A 22893-nucleotide genomic window follows, 5' to 3' on the forward strand; every position below is an offset into this window, starting at 1 on the left:
ACAGCTTCTCAGCAGCTTGTTGCAACAACTTCGTTTATTTGGGATGAAGCATTCAATTATGGTTGCACTGTTTGTCTGAAAATCAAAGGGAATGGCAGTCCTGCAGGTCAAGTGGTGGAAGAGGAATCAAAGTCTTCATTTAAAAGGACCTCTTTTCCTGGATGCAGATTCAGCAACTGCTTTTGATAGCCACAGTCACAGCAGCATGGGATTCAGAGCAGCTCTAAAGCTTTAAGAGACAGAAGTAGCTGATGGAATAAGTGCTTCTGTGTGAACATCTTCAAGTCTCAGCAGCAGCAAGGAGAGCTGTAAACCAGGGGGTAGTGCCAGTCCTCAGAACAACTGATCAGTACCATTAGTAATTAAAGGAAAGCTTTTTATTTAACTAAAGCCTTGGCTTAAGCCCTAGGTTAATTCCAGTGTTCTGTAATATCCTGGAGGTGTTTTGACAGATGACAGTAGCAAAACATTGATTCACAAATTATGATGGAGAAAGATATTTTTCAGTGGCTGACTGCACTACTCACTGCAGCTTCAGCAGGTGCCCTCTCCAAGACAAAGCACTTCAGATGTGTGTGTGTCTCTGTTGAGTAGGAAATAAGTGGATATCAGCTCTCATTACAGCAGAGATATATTTAAGCTTGCTCTTATGTCTATCCCATGCCTTTAGAACTTGTCTGTCTTTTGTGCTGACTGTGCTCAAACAGTTTTTAAGTGGAACAGAAAACATAGGGAACACTCTAGCTTACTTCAATATGCTATTAGTGAAGCACATTAAGTTAACAAATAACTAGTAGATTTGTAGTTAACAGAAAAATAGAAGGAAGAGGGGAGAAGTGGTTTAGCACCTGAGCAGTGCACTGCAGTCATTAAGTCTTCAAAGAGAATGCATGAAAAATGGTTTCCCTATCCATTTATCTAGAGAGCTATTCATATTATAGTGCTCATGTCTTACCATTGATTTCTGTTTTTAAAAGGGTTAAAGGAGCAAAAGTAAAAGTCCTAGCAAAATTCAGTGTGCCACTTTCTATTCTGAAGGCAGTAAGTCAGTTTTCGTTACCTAAGGAATCATCTAAAGTTGTGAAAGCAGTGGTTAAAAGTATGTACAGTTGTGATTTATGTTATTTTCAATGGATGAAATGCACAAACTTGATGGATTGATATGGTTTTAAGGTTAATGTTTAGGACACACTGCTGTTATAGAATTCATCAACAGTGTATGTGTGACTTATCCCTGAGATTTCTTTGTGTTGATGTGCTTTACCAAAACCTCAGGGAACTAGTTCCCTGTTCTCAGTAGATTGTGGTATGAGTACTGTTCACAGGTTGGAGCTCAGTTAGATGAGTGACCATGTCCCTGACTGAAGACCAAACAGAAGCCTCCACCTCACAGGGTTAGATATTTTCCTTTGTAAGGCACAACATGGGGTTAATTTGCCTTTGTTGCAAGTTCCTGTGTATTGTGAAAATACAGTTAGAATAACACTATGCAACAGTTTTCAAAGCATGCAACTATAATACAGTTGTAGAGGAGCATCATCTCAAAAAATATCTACTCTCATGTATTGTCAGTAAAGGGTAGGCCAAGGTTTCTGTAGATTCAATCTGTGCTGACAATGTTAGGAGGCAGGAGAGGGATTTGGAAGTCCTACAAAAAAGCTGATAAATTTGTTTCCCACAGATGAAATTTTGTTTTACTGATTCTTTTAAAATATGGCCTGAGAAAAATCAGCTAAGTAGTGCAGAGGAGTTTTGATGGAAAATGTACTGAAACCAGTTGTTTGAGGGATTACAGCCATCATCTTTCAGGCTTATAAACCTTTGCATGAAACCCATGTTTTCTGGCAAAGGGGTGCCCATAAAGATTTGATATAAGGGTGGAAGGAGCATGGGTTTATTGTGTTAAGATGGTTTCTTAGACCAAGAAGCTTGAATAACTAAAGGTCTTAAGCTGTAGCAACTGTTTTTTCCTAGGTGACAATAGTGGAAAAGGCAGACAGCTCCAGTGTGCTGCCTAGCCCCCTGTCTATCAGCACGAAAAACAGAATGACATTCCTCTTTGCCAACTTGAAAGACAGAGACTTCCTTGTACAAAGGATCTCAGACTTTCTGCAACAAACCACTTCAAAAATATACTTGGATAAAAATATTTCTGGAAGCTATATCAGCTCAGATGATGAGGTATGTGAAGGAACATGAATAATTTACTAGGAGTAGATTTTAACTGGTGTGGGGAGGGGAAACACCTTTAAGTTTTTGTGAAGCTGTTGCACTACTCTCTACTGGTTTAATTTCTGCTGCCATATGTTTTTGTTAGCATGTATAAATTTTTAAGTAAAGTGAAGTGAGAGGTCCAGACACTGGGTCATCTTTATTGCTTGTGTCTGCTTTCTACAGGTGTTTACAAGGTCAAGTAGTTTAATTTCTGCCAGCCCTCACAAAAGCCTGAGCTCTGAGTCAGAGGGAGAGCGACAATTCAACCTCAATGATAATGGCATTCCAACAGCAACTCAAGCTCTGATGACAATGTATCGGCGCAGGTCACCTGAGGAGTTCAACCCCAAGCTGGTAAAATACACCTCTGAGTGCTCCACCTGACTGAAAAGGCTGTTAAATTATGTTTGCCTTAAAACCCATGTTACTAACCCAGAAGAATTTCATTCTGCCAGACAGTTAAGAAGAAGCAGTATTTTTCACAGAAGTAAAGGCTGGAACATGTTTTACCAAGACAAATAACTTTGCTACATAGAAGCAAAGTTGGATGTAATTCAAGGGGAGGTTGAATTCCAGCTCTTAAGTATAACTGCTTCTCTTAACAGCAAGGTCTACTGGCATAGAAACTAGGAAATGGGAGGAGGCAGCCCATTAAGAAGGTAACTGGACTGTAGCCAAGTTATTTCCTGCTCACTTGGAAGGTTAGGATATTACAGGCTTTTTAGCACTCAAGATTTTAGTGGGTCAGAGTGTTAGAAAGAGAAGCTGCATCTTTTTGCCTGCATTTCTTTGCTTTTAGGCCAAGGAGTTCCTGAAGGAACAGGCCTGGAAGATTCACTTTGCTGAATATGGCCAGGGGGTGTGTATGTATCGTACAGAGAAAACAAGAGACCTTGTGCTAAAGGGCATTCCAGAAAGCATGAGAGGGGAACTTTGGCTGCTCTTTTCAGGTAGGTTTTCCTTTGAACGTGTCTGTGGGATATAAGCAAAAGCATGAGGGAAGAAAGGAATTTAAAAATGATTAAAGGTGCACATAATAAGTGCTGGAAAGTGTTTGGAGTAAGTAAGGCTGTGCTTGTTAGCACAAGACAAGTTTAGGCAAGATTTCTGTTCTGACCGGCAAATACCCTTTCTCAAACAGGCTCACATAATTAGGGAAGAACATATAAAAAGCAGAACACACACTCTGTAACCAAAAGCCAGTAGTTTAGGGGCCTTCTAGATGTTCAGCAACCACCAGCAAGCCTAATTCCCACTTATTTAATAATTTCTGGATCCAGTTAAGCTTTTGGCCTTCATAGCAATTGCTGCAAGGAATTCCAAAGTTTAGGCATGTTGCATGAAACCACTGTCCTTTTTTTTTTTTGATGGTAATTAAAAAAAAAGCTACTCTTAACATTTTATTAGGTGCTTCTATTATGTGAAAAATGGTGAGGAAATATTTGTCTGGATTCTGTGCCATAATGGATTCTCTAGATCTGTGCCCACTTAAAGTTTTGGTTTTTTTGAAGTTGAAGAATTTTATTACTAGTTATATGGAAATCAATCCTTCCTCAGGCTTTCTTCATAGCCTACCACCATATACTTTCTTTAGTTGTACCCTCCCCAAGATATTTGCCACAGCTACCCAAACCACTTATGATATGAACACATATGTTTATGATATGAGCCTTTATCTGATGACCTAATGGTGCTTTCAGGTTTGCTTTCTATTTCTTCCCTAGTCATGTACATTTTCTCTTTGCTGCTGGGCACTAAGGGAAAGTTTTCAGAAGACACACACAGGAATGAGCAGCTCTGTTTTGTGTCCTGTTTTGTGTCCTTGATTTCTTAGCTAGTTTGGACTAATTTTCACTGTGTATCTATAATTCATGTTATCTATGTAGATTACTTTGTGCTACTGACAGTTGATTTTTGTTTCTGAAGAAGCTGTAAAGTCAGTAGTGAAATCTCACAGCAGCTCTATGAGCAGGTAGTGGTATCCCTAAGGCTGAGTGCCCTGCCCAAGATGACAGAGTCATTGTCAGAAGTGGGAATAGAGCTCAAGAGTTTCTGTCTCTTGTTTTTGGCTTATGTATCATACTCTCTGCAGCCAAACATTAATCTACTCAGTCCTCAGGGCAAGTAGCTTTCTCAGAGACAGGTTTTGAGTTATTTAGGATAACTAAACCCACAGCCAGCTGCAGAGGGAGCTCATGATACCATGTGACTGCACAGTTGGTTTGTTCTTCATGCCTCCTGTTTTGTTCTGGTTGAGAGAGATTTTAACCTCATTATAAAAATAGAGAAGACATGAAGGGGTGATAATCACCAAAGCATATACTTTTTTTTCCACCTTTAAAAAAAGAATATTTTCATATTTGCTTTCGAAGTTCTTGGTGATATTAGGAATGGAAGGGGAGTAGATCATCATGTTGGAATACTGTGCCTGCTAAACCTTCCATTTTCTCCTGGTTTTAATACTCTTCTCCTACTCCTAGGAGCCATTAATGAAATGGCCACTCATCCTGGCTATTATGAGGACCTAGTGGAGAAATCAATGGGAAAATACAATCTTGCTACAGAAGAGATAGAGAGGGATCTGCACCGCTCCCTTCCAGAACACCCTGCATTCCAGAACGAGATGGGTATTGCTGCTTTAAGGAGAGTCCTGACAGCTTATGCTTTCAGAAATCCAAACATAGGATATTGTCAGGTAATTGAAATGCCTTGCACTCCTTCAATTTCTGGAATTCCAGTTGTTCCCTTGCAGTCTTGTTTCTTCAGTCATGCGTTCAAGGATTTGGCTGTGTGAAACACACTGAGGTGTGGATGTTGCTGGGAGCTCACGCCTCAGTGCTGCAGAGAGGCAGGAATGCTGAGGCCAGAGGGATGTCACACAAGGACCTGCTCTAACAGCAGCATTAGCAGCACACATTGAGAGATGTTTTCTGTAAGGATATTTTCTGCTCATCAATCTAGAAAGTAGACAGATGTTAACAGAGCTGAAAATGGCAATGGGCCCAGAAGAAAGGTTCTTTTGTTAGTAACAAAGAATCCCCTCATAACCAAAACACTTCGTGTTCAGCCTTAAATTTTTTATCCATTTTTATCTATCCATCTTATTATGCGTTATTATTCAATGTAATAGTTATAACCCTGCAGAACCTCTTTCCTCTTTCCTGCCGTACCATCACTAAAACAATGAAAATAAACCAAACCAAAAAACCAAGCAAAAAAACCCCAAACACTTGGCAAAAAATAAAGCATCCTAGGAGATAACATCACTGTGAATTCCAAACATATTTCTGTGGAGTTAATGTTGACCTCAGTGAGTGGTTTTATGGTTCTGATAATTCAGGTCACTTCAGTTTATGGTCCTAAATCATTCTTTCTTACTATGTAATTTTGGTTTATCACCTGGGCCTTTTTTTACCTTCTTACATACTTTTGCAAAGAGGAAAACAAAATTAATTTGTATTAAGAAGCTTGATTAATGTCTGACTGTTAAGACCTCTAGATACAGCATGAGTAAGTACAGCAGTTCTAACAGATGCCATCATAAATTATTTAGTAAAACCTGTGGTACTAAGTAATAGCTACAACATTTGTAAAGATTATTTAACAGAGGAGCAGTAGAACAACATTTCAGTTCTGGTCCCTAAAGCTGTCACAGTAACTAATAACATTGAGATTTGGTTCAGCTACAGTGAGAATTCAAGCACATCACTAGTGCTGTGGGTGGTGTTTGGGCTGCACCAGACCCAGACTGCCCAAGAGCACCGATGGAAGAATAGCATAGGGATGCTTGCAGACCTGAGTCAGCCCTTGATTAGAAAGAAAAATCTGATTTCTTAAAAAAAATTTGCAACACAAAACCAACCAACCCAAAAAACCCACCAAATAACCCCAGTGAAGCAACAACAACAACAAAACTAAAGAGAAACTTTACAGTTTTTTGTGATTTGAGGCTTTCTTAAGACTTTCTTTGAGCTCTGGGAAACACTGCTGTTTTTACAGGGAAGTACTTGAACAGTCTGGGATCTGCAGGGGGAGATGTAGCTAATTTCCTAAGCACTTAACTGCCCAGGTATGGTGCTAGATATTGAATAATTATATTTCCATTTCTTTTAGGCTATGAATATTGTCACTTCAGTGCTCCTCCTTTATGCAAAAGAGGAGGAAGCTTTCTGGCTGCTGGTGGCTCTGTGTGAGCGTATGCTGCCTGACTACTACAACACAAGAGTTGTTGGTATGCTGTGGGGACATTTTTGAAATGACATTACATAAAATAGCCAAATTAACTGCTGTTATTTGTACTGAAACAAATGTATGGGTAGGTGCATCTGTGCATGCTAGTGACAAGACAGCTTGCTGAGGAGAATAAAGGCAATTTCCTAAAGAGGTAATCTTATGGTTAGTAGTTTATAACTTAGTTAGGATCAGATGGCATTCAGAAGTGGGCTTAAGCAAAGTAGATTTTTAAGAACAGATGGGAGGCTAAAATTTGAGTTTTAGATGATCCAGTTAGCTGATTATGGTAAGGTAGAAACAGGAGCTTTAGCAGTTTGCGGTAAAAGTCTCTGTGCCTGTACCTCTGATGTGAAAGGGCACAAGTATCAGAAAGCTGTTGTTGTCAGATGAGCTTCCTTGTGTATGTGGAAGAGAGAGACTTTAGTTTATCATGGAATCTGTTTTTTACTGTATCTCACAAATACTTGAGATACTCAGCCTGATGAAATTATTCTTCCCGGCCTGGTTAAAACACTGATGTTATGGCTTGGGAATGTATAATATGGGGTTCTCTTGAAGGAAATCTAGACCCTCACAGGCACCCTGGCCTCATTCAACAGGTGATGCTGAGGTCTTACTCCAATTAGTAATGGTAATATCGAGCCACTAACTTCTGCTGGTACTAGACCAAATTAATCCTTTTTGATTTATTTTGGAGTGTGTAATTAAAACAGAGAACTTATTACAGTTCTATTTGTATGTATAGCTCAGTAGTGTAATGGAATCTGTTACTCATTTGAAAGTGAGAAAATGTTCATAAGCACTGTGCAAATTATTCTTAGGCTTTCTATTTATATACATAGAATATATAGATTTTATTTCCCCTCCCCTAAATGGCAATGTATCAGCTGCTCCTGAATTAATTCAACCTTATTTATCTTCAACAGGAGCATTGGTGGATCAAGGTGTCTTTGAAGAGCTGGCTCGTGACTACATTCCACAGCTTTATGACTGCATGCAGGACTTGGGTGTAATCTCCACCATCTCCCTGTCCTGGTTCCTCACTCTTTTCCTCAGTGTAATGCCATTTGAAAGTGCTGTGGTAGTTGTGGATTGTTTCTTCTGTGAAGGAATAAAGGTGATATTTCAGTTAGCACTAGCTGTCCTCGAAGCTAATGTAGACAAGCTGCTTAACTGTAAAGATGATGGAGAAGCCATGACTGTCTTGGGAAGGTATTTATTACAGAATTTTTAAGTATCTTCATGTTTGTTTGGTTGGGGTTTTTTTGCTTGCTTTCCTGCGTTATATTCTACGTTGAAATACTAAATTTAAACCAGTACCATATATGTAAATCTTTTACATGCTTATAGTCCCCTTTCATCCATGTAAGGTACTCCTTATATTGTTTTAAAATAATGCTAAGTGAGCAACTTGATATAAATTCTTCTTTCGAGACATTAAAATAAATTTCCCAAACCTAGTTATAGAAATTTAACTTGATTCATTATTTTAGTGGATTATATGAGTTACATTACTTCAGCCTGCTACCTTTAAAATGTTACTAAGAAAAAGCCCTGATGTCAAGGAAAATTGTTTTGGGAATAAACTAAGTAGGACTCAGAAGAATTAGGTAGGATATTGAACAAATAGATTTCAGTGAAAAAGGGTGTTGATAGATAGAGTGGCTTGAGTCACTTAATCAGAACTAATGCTGCTGAGTGTTACCTCTGATTTTCTTGTTCTTGGTAGCAGTGTTTGGTTTTCAAGATGCTGCTGGAACTTTGGAATTTTTTCCTAACAAATTTCAGTAGCATAACCTTAACTCTTCCTAGAGAATGGCTTGATCACTTTTACATGTAATAATCAATATGTAACTCTTATGCTGTTAACCCTCAGAAGGGAGGACATGCAAATTTATTTTGGGTTTCTCATTTCCCCCCCCCCACCAGATATTTGGACAGCGTAACTAATAAGGACAGCACTCTTCCTCCCATTCCTCATCTTCACTCCCTGCTCAGTGATGACGTAGAGCCTTATCCCGAGGTGGATATCTTCAGGTTAATCAGGTCTTCCTATGAGGTAGGATAAGATTTCTTAACAGAAACTTGCCAATCGCCAGAACTTCTGCTTCACAGAGGAATTTGATACTTTGTAGTTTGGCTTTGCTTGAAACAGAAAGAACATAAAAAGAAAAGCAGACTCCTCTGTGAAGGCTCTTCTTCTTTTAACCAAAACTTTTAATTGGAGCTGTTTCATAGAGAAGTCTGAGGTCTCAAAGGAGAGCAGCCCACAGACAAAAAGTGATGTACAAACAAAAGGCTGAACTTTTAACTTGAAAAGAGTTAATTCTTATTTAAGCTTTTTTGTGCTTTTTCCAAACTGAAATAGTAGTGAAATATGTATGATTTCAGAAGACCTTTCTATTATCAGTGAAACTTTGTTTCTTTTGCATTTCCTTGTCCTGAAAGTGCTGATTGGATTGTGACCATGGGCCACTATATTCTCTACTATCACCAAAGCTAAAAAAAAAAAATTCAAGTGAAAGGAGCTGGTAATAACTAATACCTATTAAAGGACAGGACAAAGCCTGCAAAACCGACTAAAATCTGTAGACGGGTTTAATTGTTCTTAAATTTTAAAAAAGCAAACGTCAGTTAAAATATCTCTTATGGTTGCACTGACATACCCATATTTTATAAAAATTAAGGAAAAACTGTAAAGATTTTTTTCTCCTTGATTTCCATTATTCCCTTCCATTGACATGTGTGGTGAATGAGTAATTTTAATTCAGGATTTATACTTAGCAGTAGCATGGCTTTCTCAAAGGCACTTTGTGTGCCCCTAAACCCCCCTTGATTTAACACAGCCACATTTAATGAGGAAGTAGGCAGTCCTTAGTGTATTCTGTGCTGAAGGGAAAAGTGCATCAGGGTAGATGGATGTTTGGTAGATGTCAGAATAGCCAGGAAGGCATTTATGTGAAGTTGTGTTTCCCTTGCATTTTTCCATTTTCCTCATCATGAAGACTGCTTGCATTGGCTTAACTGCTTTAAAATTAATAACTTGACTTCTGCAGCGCAGAACCTTGTACTTCCTTCTAGGTGAATAACCAACTGCACTTCAATATAATTAAGCAAAACAAGTAGCATGGGGAGTGAGGAACTGTGAGCAAAGCCAGGAGCTGGTTGCAATGAAAGAATTAGTCTCAAGTGAATTTCTGTTAAGTAATTTATTTTTTAAAAACCCAACAATTCTTTAGTAAACTATTAAGATTGAAAATCTTTAGGGCATCTGTTAACACCTGTTAGGTTTCTTCATTAGTTATGTGCACTCAGGGCTGGGAACTCACTAATAGCTTTGTTACAGCTACAAAGAATGAAGTCTCAACTAAATGAGCATATTTTTGTTATTTTTTAGAATTTAAACTGCTAAGAATACTTGCTGGGTAACCATCTATTTTTAATCTTGTAGACATTTATCATTTAAAAATAATAGGAAGACTTACAGCTGAAGAAAACATGGGGTTTTTTGGAGACCTTTGCCTTCCCTCACACATACACACACAACCCCCAAGGAGAGGGAAAAACTTTGTCCCTTCCAGACTGCTCTGTGATATTTGTCATGGAAATGTGGTGAGTCTGAGAACTTGATGGCACTGGCAAAGGCACAATATTTGAATTTTTATCAAGACCTATTTTCCATCGTGCTCTGACACTGTCCAGCTCTTAGGCAGTCATGTCAGATGCATATATGAGAAGTCTCCAGTCAAAGTTGAAGTGATGCAGAGGAATTTATTAGTAAATAAGTGATTAGCACCCCTCTCTGTGATGATACTAAGCAGACTTTCTACTTTCAAAGAAAAAAATATCTTTGAATAAGAGATTATACATAACAAGCACATTTTAGACTGCCAGTACTTTCTAAATTTACTGGAAATAGTTTTTAGTAAGAAGTCTCTTATCCTTTCATTCAGTTTTGCATTTAATTCAGAAGCTATAGATCCCGGTGACATAATAATTATAGTAGAAGTGACTGAAGTAATGCATAATAACTGCAGTTTTAGAAGCCTGTGCATAACTCACTAGCTGTCTGTGGAGTGTAGACTCATAATCAGAGCTGTTATATGTTTATCTCATTTAATTTGTGTGTTAGCTGATTAGGAAGAAAAACAGGCCTTTAACACTTCAGCTGTGTGTACAGTGGTATCTAGATCTTGGCCATTTTGAATAAAGAGCTCACATTGAAAGGAAAGGTTTCTGCTGTGGAATGGTTTGATGCAGTTTTGACCTTGAACAGGTGACATCCTTCCAACAACTCCTTGTACAATTTGAAACTTAGCGTGGACAAAGGACCATTCCCAGAAGGTGATCACCTGCAGCCTTCCTTTTTTGTAGACCACGTGAGTTTTAGTTTTTATGGATGTGAACAGACCTACTTATTTGGCCCCAAGACCAGTGAATAAACTCTGATTACTGGAATAGGTGTAGCCTCAGAGTCACAAAAGATCTGTCTTTTCAAGGTTTTGTGACCTCTGTGATTATTGATATTCATGAATGTTTATCTATATTCCGTTTTTGTCAAAACACTTCTTTATTTGCAACATGATCACAAGTACATGAAGCACCTCTTTACTGCCAAGGTACAGGATACAGGTGAACACCTTTATAGATAAATGCAGCTTTAGCATTAATTTCATTTTACAAGAATGTGCCAGCATATTACGACTTGCTTATGTGTAAAGGAGACTAATCCCTCTGCAGACACCCTTGTGAGGCCCCCCTGGCACTTTCTCTGAGATAAGAAAAACTTACTTAGAATGACTCATGCTAGAAAAAATGTAAGCTCTTCCTCTTATCTTTTTAGAATATTATTGGTTAGGTTTGATTCTTTATAATTGGTTCCCCCAAGCAAAGAAAGATAATGTTGACTAAAATGTGTTAACCTTGTTTTTTATTGGTTTACTTGTGATCCCCCCAAACCCTATAAAATTACACGTGTGATCCCCCATCTTTGGATTTGTAACCTGACCCCTTCACAGACAACAATAAAGCCTGTGGAAAAAGTCTGAGGTTCTCTCCTAATCTTTTTATGCCAGCTGGAAAGTAAAGGTTTATGTGAGAAACCACAAAGCCAAGTGCCTGAAAGGCCAGCACCCACAAACCTGGTAACTTTTCACTGCCTGAGAACAACAGGGGCAGGGGAGACATGAAAAAGTTATACTTATGTAGATGTATTTGCACTGGAATTGTAAATCCATCTTGTATCAAAGTGTGTTTGTGCCACCCCCTTTATGCTTTACATGTGTTATAGCTGATGTCTGGCATTATTGTTCCTGCTGATCATCTGTGCATTCCTAAGTGTGTGGATTTTGGATGGCAAGAAACTTCTGCTTCTGATACTTCTACAAAAATGAATCTTGGGGATTAGGCATTCCTCTGCATATGAAAACATGGAATATTATTCCTACTAGGTTTTCCTCCTATGATGCTTTTGTAGTATTTGCAGGAGCTCCCTGACACTGTTACGTGCATTATGAAAATAATTTCTGAAAATAAGACCTTGGTTATTAAAGAGAATGTTATCCTAGTGGAAATTATATTTTTGCTGCTTGGTTTCAGATCCTCAGAATGTAAGGACTGCTGTACTGTCTCAGCCATCAGAGATTCAGTTAGTTTAATATCCTCTTTCTGTTATGATTATGAGACATTACAGGACAAGCTAAAATAAAACTCTGCAGGAGGACTTATGAAATGATCTATTCACAGATTTGCCAAGAGAAGTTTCTAACTACTGAGATTATAGTTTGAAATGAGAGAGATTGAAATTGAATAAGGACCTTTCAAATTAAAATATGTTCTTGGGAAAAATAAAATCTAGTGATATGTTCCTAAAGTCTTTGTAATTTTTGTAGTGTGTTAGAAAAATGTGTTAGCAGCAGTTTCATTTGTGGTACATCATCTAATTAAATTGATTTCCCTAATAGATTAAAGGCAAGCTAAATATTCTGAATATTAATACACAGACAATAATGTACTACTTTTTCTCTTTCAAGAAATTTGGAAGTATCCGGGCAGATTTAATTGAACAAATGAGATTCAAACAAAGACTGAAAGTCATCCAAACCCTCGAAGATACTACAAAACGCAATGTGGTCAGTACTGAAATAATCTTCTTTGCAAATAATAAGTTCGATCAGTTTCTGAAGTTTAGCTTAGCTTTTCAGTGATTTTCATGGATTTCATGGATTTCAAATCTGTAACTGTTAATGTTGTGTTTCAAAAGGTGCGAACTATTGTGACAGAGACTTCTTTTACTATCGATGAACTGGAGGAACTATATGCACTTTTCAAGGTAAAGCTAAATGAAGATCATGTGCCTCCAGGAAGTGTAAATGTTCATTTTTTGATGTGGGACTCTGTCTTTCCTAAGCACCAGGTCAAGTCTGTCAGTTTTATTGGGTATCTTGATACAAACTTGAATTAGCTGCTGTATTATTGATATACAAAAAAAACCCCTAAACTCAAGCAGTTTTTAAAACATTGGGAAAAGTATAATTCATTAATTGATTTGTCCATGGAAAAAAGTATGTACTGATAAAAAAATAAAGTGAAAAATTGGATGAAGGCTTTTGATCAGTCATTAGAAGCTAAACATGTCTCTCTCTACCTGACCCAAGTTTTGGAATTTATCACAATTATTCTATATTTCAGACAGTTAATACTTTTGTATCACAATAGCTGATTTTTGCCATTGTTTAATGTATTACATGGGAATTTAATGTCACAAAATGATGTGTCTTCTTAAGTTGGTTGCACAGCAGTGCCATTAGATCCACAGAATTAAAGGTGAGCATTTAAATGTGTTAGCTTCACCTTCATGCACAATGTCTTAAAACAAATTATTCCTCTGTTTTGTTATAATGAGATCTTTATTTTTAATATGATAAAGAATTTATTTCCTTTTAATTTCCCATCTGTAATGCCAGGTCCAAGTTGTCCAAATCCTGCAGTGCCTTCTTTCAGTCTTGCATGAAGTCAGACAGTCCTCCCTGGTTGATCATTGTGCAGTGCTGGGATCTTTTTCTCTAAGCTTCTGAATTGTTTTGAATTAGATTCTGCCAAAATCAGCTCCACAATCTCCACTGACTTCAGTAAGACTGAAAGAATAGTACATTATTCAGTATTTTTGAGAATCTACAAAAATATTTCAAGTAAACACTTATTTTCATATGATTAAAGATTAAATAAAATTTCATGAGACTTCTGACTTGACTGCATGAAGAGGGTGTAGAGGGTGACTTAGCACAACAAGCCTGTGAAGTCACAGCTCTGGCCAAAACAGGTATTTCGTGTCTCAACTGCCTGGAAGGCGGAAATAGTTTTGCTGTATCTTTTTTTTTTTTTTTTTAATGGAGGGATACTTTTTTATGCTGGTTAGAAGAGAAACCTCTTCCAGTAGTGGAAGGGCTCTGGCTAAATTGAAGTGTATCTGTTTTCTTGCATGTTTAAAGAATGCATGTGGAAGAGCTGTTTGGAATTTTTTTATCATGGAGAGTGATGAATTGTTGACAGAGGTGCTGACAATCTCGTGGTGTTTACCTTCTGTTCAGGCAGAACACCTGACAAGCTGCTACTGGGGAGGGAACAGCAACGCCACGGAGCGGCACGACCCCAGCCTGCCGTACCTGGAGCAGTACCGCATTGACTTTGAGCAGTTCAAGGGCATGTTTGCCCTCCTCTTCCCCTGGGCCTGTGGAACTCACTCTGATATTTTGGCTGCCCGCTTGTTCAGGCTGCTGGATGAAAATGGAGATCTGCTCATCAACTTCCGTGAATTCGTCTCTGGATTAAGTAAGGAGGATCCACAGCACTTTCAAACTAACACGACAAAGTGGTTTGTTTCTGTTCAGCTCATTTTCTCATGCCTCTGACAGTGGTTCCCTCTGGGGTTTAGTAGGTGAACCTGCATTAGCCAGTGGTGTATCACACTGGGAAAAGGACGACACATGAACAGATCTGTTAGGATCTGAGGATTTCACTGGCTGCTAACTCTCAACACAAAAATTAACTGCAACACGGATGCTTAATGGTGTATTTCCCCTAGGCATAGTTAGAATGTGAGGTACTACCTTGTTGCTTCTGAAATCAGTAACCAAGACTGCAGAAAACAGATTGGAAGTCCCCTGAAAAGGAGAAAGTGAAAGTGCAGGTCAGAGAGAGGAAGGCTGAGTGTTTTTAATCTTGAGAACAAGATTTCAGGACCTGAAAGTCGACACTGCGAGTCCCAGGATTAATGTGAGGAAGCAAAAATGAGGCAGGAGCTGGCCATTCCTTTTTTCAAACATAGCAGGGGTTGTTTGCTGTAAGTGACTAACATCTCACCATCTACCATGTGTCATTTCATGGCAACCTGGAATTTACTCCAGCTCTACATTTTCTTCCTTTTTTAGAGTGAAAAGGTGTCCCAGTCTGGCTTTCAGCTATTCTTTGTAACAGTATGTTTAAGCACTAGGGCTCCAAATGCAGCCTTGCATTAAAACCTCTGTACAGATGTAGTAGCACCTGTTCTCACAGCAAAATAGCTGTGACAGTAAAACTGGCTGCACACCTCCCCTTCACGCCACCCAAAAAATCCCAGTGTTTCCCACGATGCAGTGATTTGTATTTGAGGTACTGTTTGTCAGGTAACACTCCATGGCCTTTTGAGGACCCAGGAATTAACTGCTCTTCCCGTTTACAGGATGCTGTTAATAACAGTTAACCAGCTCTTGACTGAGACAGCATATTTTGGAACCAATAACAAGTAATAAGAACAAGGACTAGTCTTGAGCACTGTGAACAGACGTGAATGTAAAATGCACAAATGTGGGCTATAAGCCAGCATGACTGAACTAAAATCTTCAATGGGAAAAGCAGTCAGAAATGTTCATTCTGAAAACTCATGTTTTTCAGAAACTAAGCCCAGTGTGTTAGGATTTGAAAACCTTTTTTTCTCCCTAAAAAGTTAGTCAACCCTGCTGACCCCTTTTTTCATTGAGAAGCACATGAGTGGTAGGAAGGACAACACAGTCAACAAAAGAACAATGGAGTTGTTTGAGCATATTTCACCATGACCCAGGACTTTTAATAATTCCATTTCTTTTTCATTGTCCCTACAACAAATAGCTCAAGAACTTCCTACTTCAGGTGCCTCTAGGGCCTCAGCTGAGCAAAGATGGAACAACCTGGCATATTCTTTATGTTTACTCTGTGCCCTGTCACAGTAATATATAGTCCAAATGTAGGAGTGGTTTTCCCAATGAGTTGTGCTGCTCAGAAGAGGTTTTTCAGCCTTGGTTAGGAACTCTTTGGGTTATCCACTCTTTACAAAGCTCCCCTACACTCCTGTAGCACACTGGATTATAGCATGACAGTTGTTGACTGCACACCCAAGTAAGCTACAGAGATTTCTACATGGATTCAAAGTACCCTCCTGCCTCCCATCATGTTTTTGCAATACTCTCAGAGCACACAGCTCTCCCACTTCTCCAGTGGCTGCTGCTGACTGCACTACTTGTCACAGCCTCCTGTTGAAGTCAGCACCATGAAAGCTGTGTCTTGCAAGGAGTACCTGAGTGGTTTTGTTTTGTTTTGTTGTGTGTGTCGTTTTTTTGTTTTTGTTTTTGTTGTTGTTGTTGTTGTTGTTTGTTGTTGTTGTTGTTGTTTCTGTTGTGTTGTGGGGTTTTTTTTTTTTTTGCAGATGTTTTTTTCAGCCACAGAATGCAAGAGGATATTCAAAAAGCAAAGTGGTAACCTCACCACTTCTCCAAGCCTTTCAGGGGCAAGATCACCTCCCTTGACCTTCTGGCAATGCTCATCCTAATTTTGAGCAGCAAGGAAAAGGGACACATTAGAGGAAGGAAAAGTGTGCATCAGTAAGCACACACAGATTTATATCAAATAGTAACTATGGAGCTTTTTCAATTCTCTTCATACCTGAGGACAGAGAAGAACAAGCCTACACCTGTCACCCTGTGCCCTGAATCCTATTTTGCAGTTCCCTGTTGATGGAGGATGTAGAAGTGCAGCCTATTCTGTCCCTTGGTTAATTCATGTTGCCTTTACCAGAAGAGAACACATTATCTGCATGGTGTGATCCACTAGATAGGAACACAACGGGGTTTTTTTGCTTAAAAAAGACCTTGTTAAAGCAAAATGGCTAATGTAGACATGTTCAGTTTTTTGGCTTAACACCTGTATTTATTGGAGTGTTAAGCTTTTCAAGAGACTGATTGTTAGTACTAGCAACACCACACTTTGTAGTTTGCATAGCAGAGGTAAGTTGACATGGTCACCTATAAGGTAAATAAATCTCTGGACAATCAAATTATTGAAAGTTACTTCATCTATTTATGGATGGCATGTCACAACAAGTGAGATATATGAAAAAGTCTGATTATTGGTTGTTTGGTTCTTTTAAAATTAACTACTGTCCATTTAATTAATTGGAAGGAGGGGCTTCAATAGACCTCTTGGATTTCATACAGCTAATTCTAGTGTAGTCCAGAAACAAATAGGGGTTGATGTGGAAAAATCACTAGAAAGTATTGCCTGAACATCAGTTTAGCCCATGGCTAAGCTATGATAAATGCTGTTTACTTGAATTTCTCTCTCTTCTTTTTTTTCTTTGTAAATATCTTATGGCTCTGAGACATGTGATGCTGTTATTGGATCCTCAGATCAGAAAGTTTAAAGTCCACACAAAAAGGTCTTGTTAAGTTCCAGCTGGAGGCCTTTCTGAGTGATAATGCCATAACCATAGATGGAGTGTTATAAAATAGGCATTTAATAAAGGACCCAAGATTGAAGTACGAAATTCAGGGTAGATTTGTCTGGGTTCTCTTACTGTTTTTACTGTATGATCATAGAAGTCAAGTGACTGCCTTATGATCTTGAGCTGTAAAGGGGTACAGTACTTCCCAGAGTGAATGTAGCAGCTTCTAAACCAAAATACTGTGGCAATAACAAATAAAATGGCACGGAATGCTGCCTGGTAATGTACTGCATGTAATGTTGTTTAGGTGCAGCATGCCATGGAGATCTTACAGAGAAGCTGAAGCTACTGTATAAAATGCATGTTTTGCCTGGTAAGTAAATGATGTTAAAATAGCTCTTGTTTTGCTGAGAACAGGAATTTGGAGCAGAGTTGTTTATGATTGGCTTTCCCAATTAAAAATTAATCTGTGGGAATTGTTGTAGCTGTTTATGCAGCAGTAAAATAAGGAAGCTTCTACTCTAACCAGATAGATTTGGAAAGTCAGAAAGCACTCTCACAGCCCTCAACTGCTCCCTCCACAAACATATAAGTGTCTCTTGCCTGTTAAACTGGGGTTGGTGATACCCTCCAGGCATAAATCCAGTGTTCTTCAACATATTTTACCATACATAGTGCACTCTATTTAAGAGTTTGAAAATTAAGCTAGTTTAAAATGTTCCTGCATGTCCTGGCTCCTCATTTCTTTCTCCAGGATTTTTTCTTGGTTTCCCCTCTGGGCTGACACAACTGTTGGCAGAGGGAGGCTCCAGATCATTTCATAGATTTGTTTTCCAGGGATCTGTACAAACCTGGATTCAGCTAAGTGAGAGAAGCAGTTAAGGGTGGAGAGGGGATGAAAACACCTCAGAACAGTTCTGAAAATGCTGTACTGTACTGTGTCCTCTCTGGTTTGTCACACACATGCCATAAAGACCTTACTGCTGTTGTCACTGAACCTGCACTTAAGAGCATTGCATCTGCTTGGATAGTTTAATTCTTGTTCACATTTACATGCTGTGGTAAGCATATCTAAAAACTTTGAGGGGACATTCATCTTTTTATGCTTTGATCATTGCTGATTGTTCCCAGTTGGCTTTGCTTGGAGGTAGGCCTGAGTGATTCAGTAATCTAACTGGGAAAAAGTACTTAAAATACTTTCTAAAAATACTTACAATTTAAAAAGAAATTGAACTATTACAAAAAACACCTGTTTTTAAGAATGCAGCTTCTCATCTCTAGGGACTGGTAGGCTCATACCAAATGGTGACACACTGTTTCCAGGTGGGAAAGAGATCAAACCCTGCTTAGGACACACTGAGCTGCCCAGAAGAAAGTAATGGAAGTAGGCATGGGAAGATGGGTAAGCCAGCCTCTGAAAGCAAAGAGCTCCTTGTGGGACAATATTGGATGTTGGGAAGGAGATAACTCAGGTCCAGCTGTTCATCTTCTGCGGGTTAAAAAGAGATGATTCCTAGCCCAGGGCACCCTCATACTTTTACTTCCAGAAATTGACATTCTAAATGTATCAATGAAAATATATTTCAGTTTTTAATGAAAGGGTGGAATTTTTAATTAAATAATCTTACTGTGTTGCTTAGATCCATCCCCTGAGCAAGAAGAGCCAGACTCTGCTTTTGAAGCTACTCAGTACTTTTTTGAGGACATCACACCAGACTGTACACATGGTAGGCATCTTTTGTCTTGGGCATGAGAAGGTGAGGTTATGCATTTCAATCAACTTGTCTTTTTAGGAAGCTACTTTTTAATTGGATGAATCTTTGCTAGCAAAGTATTCTCTGTAAAAAGAACTATGAAGCATTTGTGTATGTGTTGATGGCTTTAGAGGTGAAGGCATGTGCACTCTGAGTCCCCCTGAATTGTGCATGGCAGAACTACTTGAAGAAGAATGCCAGAAGTGTGTAGTAGGAGAAGTACTTTTGTGGAGAATAAGAATAAATAGATTGTCTTTCAAAATGTATTTGGATCAGAACTTAAAACATTCTAAAAAAACTGAGAGCAAGAGATACATCAAAATGTTGTTCAGCAGTTTAAAACCTTACGTGCCCTAACGAGAGCCAGTGTCTCATCGCTGCTGCTTTAAATGGCTTTCTCTTTCTTGTGATACCTGATGTGAAGTTTCCTTCTGATTCAGGAAAAATATAGCCCATCCTTCAGGTTATAAGTGGAAGGAAAGTTGTTTGAAAATGCAGGTAAGAGTTAATAGTCTGAAAATGGCAATTTCAAGTCCTGAGAGGCCTTGAAGCCTCTCAGAAGATGCACTAGTATAATCACCAAATATATATCATGCCAGGAGGTGTGCTGTGTTAGCAAGGGTGAATCATTGTTCTATGTGGACAAAATCTAAGATTGTCCCAGCCTCAGTAGTGTTATAAATTAAATAGAATTTATTGGCAGGTTTAAGAATAAGCAAAAATCATCATTTATTCCTGTAATTTTTACTCTGCTTTTTTCACAGAGTTTGTAAATATTTGTGAACATTTTGTTATTTTGCACTGTACATGTGAAAACAATGTCTGTGTCTAAACCCACACTGATCTCTCTCTTCCCCTGCCCCTCCACTTCCTAGTTGTTGGCCTAGACAGCAGGAACAAACATGGAGTAGATGATGGGTTTGTTACAGTGAGTCTGAAAACAGACAAAGGTATGCTTGGTGTCTCCATGTAAGTTACATCTTCCATTTCATGTAAAGATACTCCTTTTGAAAATGGGGAATAAAGGTAATAATTTAAGGTTTCTTCATGGACTTTTCCCTCCATCTCTGGGTAATTTGTTGGCAATAGGCAAGAAGAGCTCACAAGAGAATCGAAATTACCTGAGAATGTGGAGTCAAGAGAATAAATCCAAAGCAAAAAACACAAAGGACTTGCCCAAGCTGAATCAGGTACTTCTGTTGACACTTATTTTTCATTGCATTTAAACCTTCTTCATATATCTGTAAATATTCAATGTATTAACACTGAACAAAGGTTTTATTTTGAGCAGTTACGTTTTTTTCCAGAGTAGCAGTCAGCTGATTGCAGAAGGTTATTGTTTACAAAATACTTTAACTGGCATTCAGCTCCCAAAACATCCCAAAAATGAGATAAACACATATAGGAATGGTAAAACATATTTTGATCTCTAGACAAAGGATGTGACACTGAATATCACCAGCCAGCTCTTAATCTGTAATAAGCATAACCTGAAAGTAGTATTTTATGTTTTGCAATTTGTAGTGCTAGTCTCAATCCCCTTAGATCCACAGGAGGAGAGCCATTTTTGGATAGCTGATTCCTCCAGAGCATGTAGGGAAGGTTTGTTTCCTAGAATAGGTGATTTTTGAACAATAATTCTTACTTGAGGGTAGCCCTGAGCAAATCTTCCTATTTAATTCATCAGTTTTGAATTTCAGAAGATTCGTATCTAAGTCTTAGTGACTAAGACTAAATTACTCCTGTCAGCTAAGGAGTGCTGCAGGTCTTCATTTTTCATTACTTCTCATCAGTTTTAACAAACCCTTAGTTATACTTAGCATCGTTCCTACAAGAAAGTCTACCAAAATGAATGTAAAGTGTCTCACTGCTCATCCTCTTTTGCCCTCCTGTGGCTGCAGAGAATTCTACTTGTGATGTGTTGGACAAAACATCCAATAATTTATTCTAAATACCTTTGAGAGATGTAACTTATCTGACTGCCCGGTCATAGAAAATGCTTCCTAGACTGCACCTGGGTTATTTCAAATTTCATTTTAGTCACAAAAACTCTTGTGTCCTGCCTCAATCCCAGACTTCTAAAACTGATTTGGAAGACGTCAGCATGATTATGTTTTTTTTCCTGCTCTTGTTAATGTTCCTTCCCCCTGTGTTTAGGGGCAGTTCATTGAGCTGTGCAAGACAATGTACAACATGTTCAGTGAGGACCCCAACGAGCAGGACCTGTACCACGCTACGGCTGCCGTGACCAGCTTGCTCCTGGAGATCGGGGAGGTTGGGAAGCTCTTCAGCATGCAGCCCCCCAGCGACACAGACAGCAGCAACAACTGCAGCAAAGCCATTCAGAGCGAGCTGTTCCAGAAGAAGGAGCCCCATCAGTACCCCCTGGAACAGCACAAGGCCTTCCGGGACAGCCTGGTGGCCAGCGAGGAGGAGGCTGCTGGCGCCGACAGCGCCCTGGGCATGCAGATGGAAGACATTAAGCTGGAAGACTCTTCTCCCAGGGACAACGGAGCTTGCTCTTCCATGCTCATTTCCGACGACGACACGAAGGACGACAGTTCCATGTCCTCGTACTCGGTGCTGAGCGCGGGCTCCCACGAGGAGGAGAAGCTGCACTGCGAGGACATCGGGGAAGACACGGTTCTGGTGCGGAGCGGCCGCGCCCCTGCCCTCCGCAGGAGCACGAGCATTGACAGGGACTGGGCCATCACCTTTGAACAATTTTTAGCCTCCCTTTTGACTGAGCCAGCTCTGGTCAGGTACTTTGACAAGCCTGTGTCCATGATGGCTAGGATTACTAATGCTAAGAACGTCAGAATGAGGGGAAAGCCAATAACCTCGGCCAGTGACTATGAAATCTCTACTATGTCGGGATAAAAGGCAATCAGGTTTTTTATTTCATTTTTTTCTTTCTATTCTCTGTTTATGAGTACCTGGCAGAGGCCCTGGTATTTTCAAAACATAGTTGTTTTCACTAATGTGAAAATGTTATGTTATGCTGTGTGCAAACATAACTATCTTCAAGTATAATCACTCTTTCTGTGGGAAATGTTACACATGCAGATTTTATTCAAAATACAGAAAAAAAACATAACGCTTGTCAGTGAAGTGTGTGTATTACTAATATTGCTGTCAGTGTATAATGGTAAAGATTAGTTCTTAATTTCTAAATGTAATCTTAATGCCAATATTTATGTGCATTTTTAAAATAGACATATATAGAGATCTGATGCTTGGAAAGAAAAATAACTAAATGGGAAGAACCTAAAATTTAAAGGGACACTGTCAACCTGAACAGGACCTCAGGTGAAAATCCGTTCCAGGCAACATCCTTGAAGCATAATTTTATTTCATATAGTTTTTTTCCAAAGAGGCTTTGAATGTATGCTTTGATTTTACTTTTCTGAATATATGAAAGAACATTTTAGTGACACCTGCCTGGCTCCTAACTTCCTCTGCCTGAGATTGGTATGCTCAAGTGAAAGTGATAAGACCATCCCAGCCTAGCTGCCACATCAGGCAAATGTGGATAAATGTGATGGTTTCTGCCCATTTGCCTTCCCCTGGGTTCAGCAGAGAGAAATCCCTTTCCCAATTGTGGCCATCAAAGGAAAATCTCCAGCATGATCCTGCCCAGGGCTGTATTCCTAACCACTGGGCTTGGAAGCTTTGCTGGTGCTCTCCAAAGACAATATATGCAGGTCCCAGAACAGATTGGTAGAGTCTCTTTTCAAAATTTGAAGTCTGTTTTTAAAAACTTAGAAAAAAGAAGTACATATATGTATCTACTTCTAATGCTGGATCTACAGCAAATATAGCTTAGTTCTTAAAACTAACCTTTACCACCAACCTATTATATCCTTGTTAGATTAAGAAAATAAAAACCTGTATTGCATAAGTCTTTATTTACTACAGTGTAAAGCAGCAGTAATGAAAAAAAAGTTTGCAAGATAATGT

General features: G+C 38.9%; 1 protein-coding gene across 4 annotated transcripts in view; it reads left to right on the forward strand.

Annotated features, from left to right (window-relative positions):
* Window positions 1-21965, forward strand: part of TBC1D9 (TBC1 domain family member 9) — a 45843-nt gene extending 23878 nt beyond the window's left edge. Inside the window, exons 7-21 of one of the 4 annotated variants that reach the window (XM_062493935.1) lie at window positions 1975-2181; window positions 2398-2568; window positions 3014-3164; window positions 4695-4909; window positions 6328-6445; window positions 7374-7659; window positions 8377-8506; window positions 12480-12578; window positions 12710-12778; window positions 14037-14277; window positions 17487-17552; window positions 18820-18906; window positions 19809-19894; window positions 20031-20123; window positions 21091-21965. In XM_062493935.1, the coding sequence (XP_062349919.1) occupies window positions 1975-2181; window positions 2398-2568; window positions 3014-3164; window positions 4695-4909; window positions 6328-6445; window positions 7374-7659; window positions 8377-8506; window positions 12480-12578; window positions 12710-12778; window positions 14037-14277; window positions 17487-17552; window positions 18820-18906; window positions 19809-19894; window positions 20031-20123; window positions 21091-21813 (2742 nt within the window). In that variant the 3' untranslated portion in view covers window positions 21814-21965. Of the gene's footprint in view, window positions 1-1974; window positions 2182-2397; window positions 2569-3013; window positions 3165-4694; window positions 4910-6327; window positions 6446-7373; window positions 7660-8376; window positions 8507-12479; window positions 12579-12709; window positions 12779-14036; window positions 14278-17486; window positions 17553-18819; window positions 18920-19808; window positions 19895-20022; window positions 20124-21090 lie in introns of all 4 variants that reach the window. The other 3 variants (XM_062493936.1, XM_062493938.1, XM_062493937.1) reach the window with 3 other exon arrangements.
* Window positions 21966-22893: the final 928 nt, after the last annotated feature.

Source organism: Cinclus cinclus, chromosome 5, assembly GCF_963662255.1.
Source record: "Cinclus cinclus chromosome 5, bCinCin1.1, whole genome shotgun sequence".
NCBI lineage: Eukaryota > Metazoa > Chordata > Aves > Passeriformes > Cinclidae > Cinclus > Cinclus cinclus.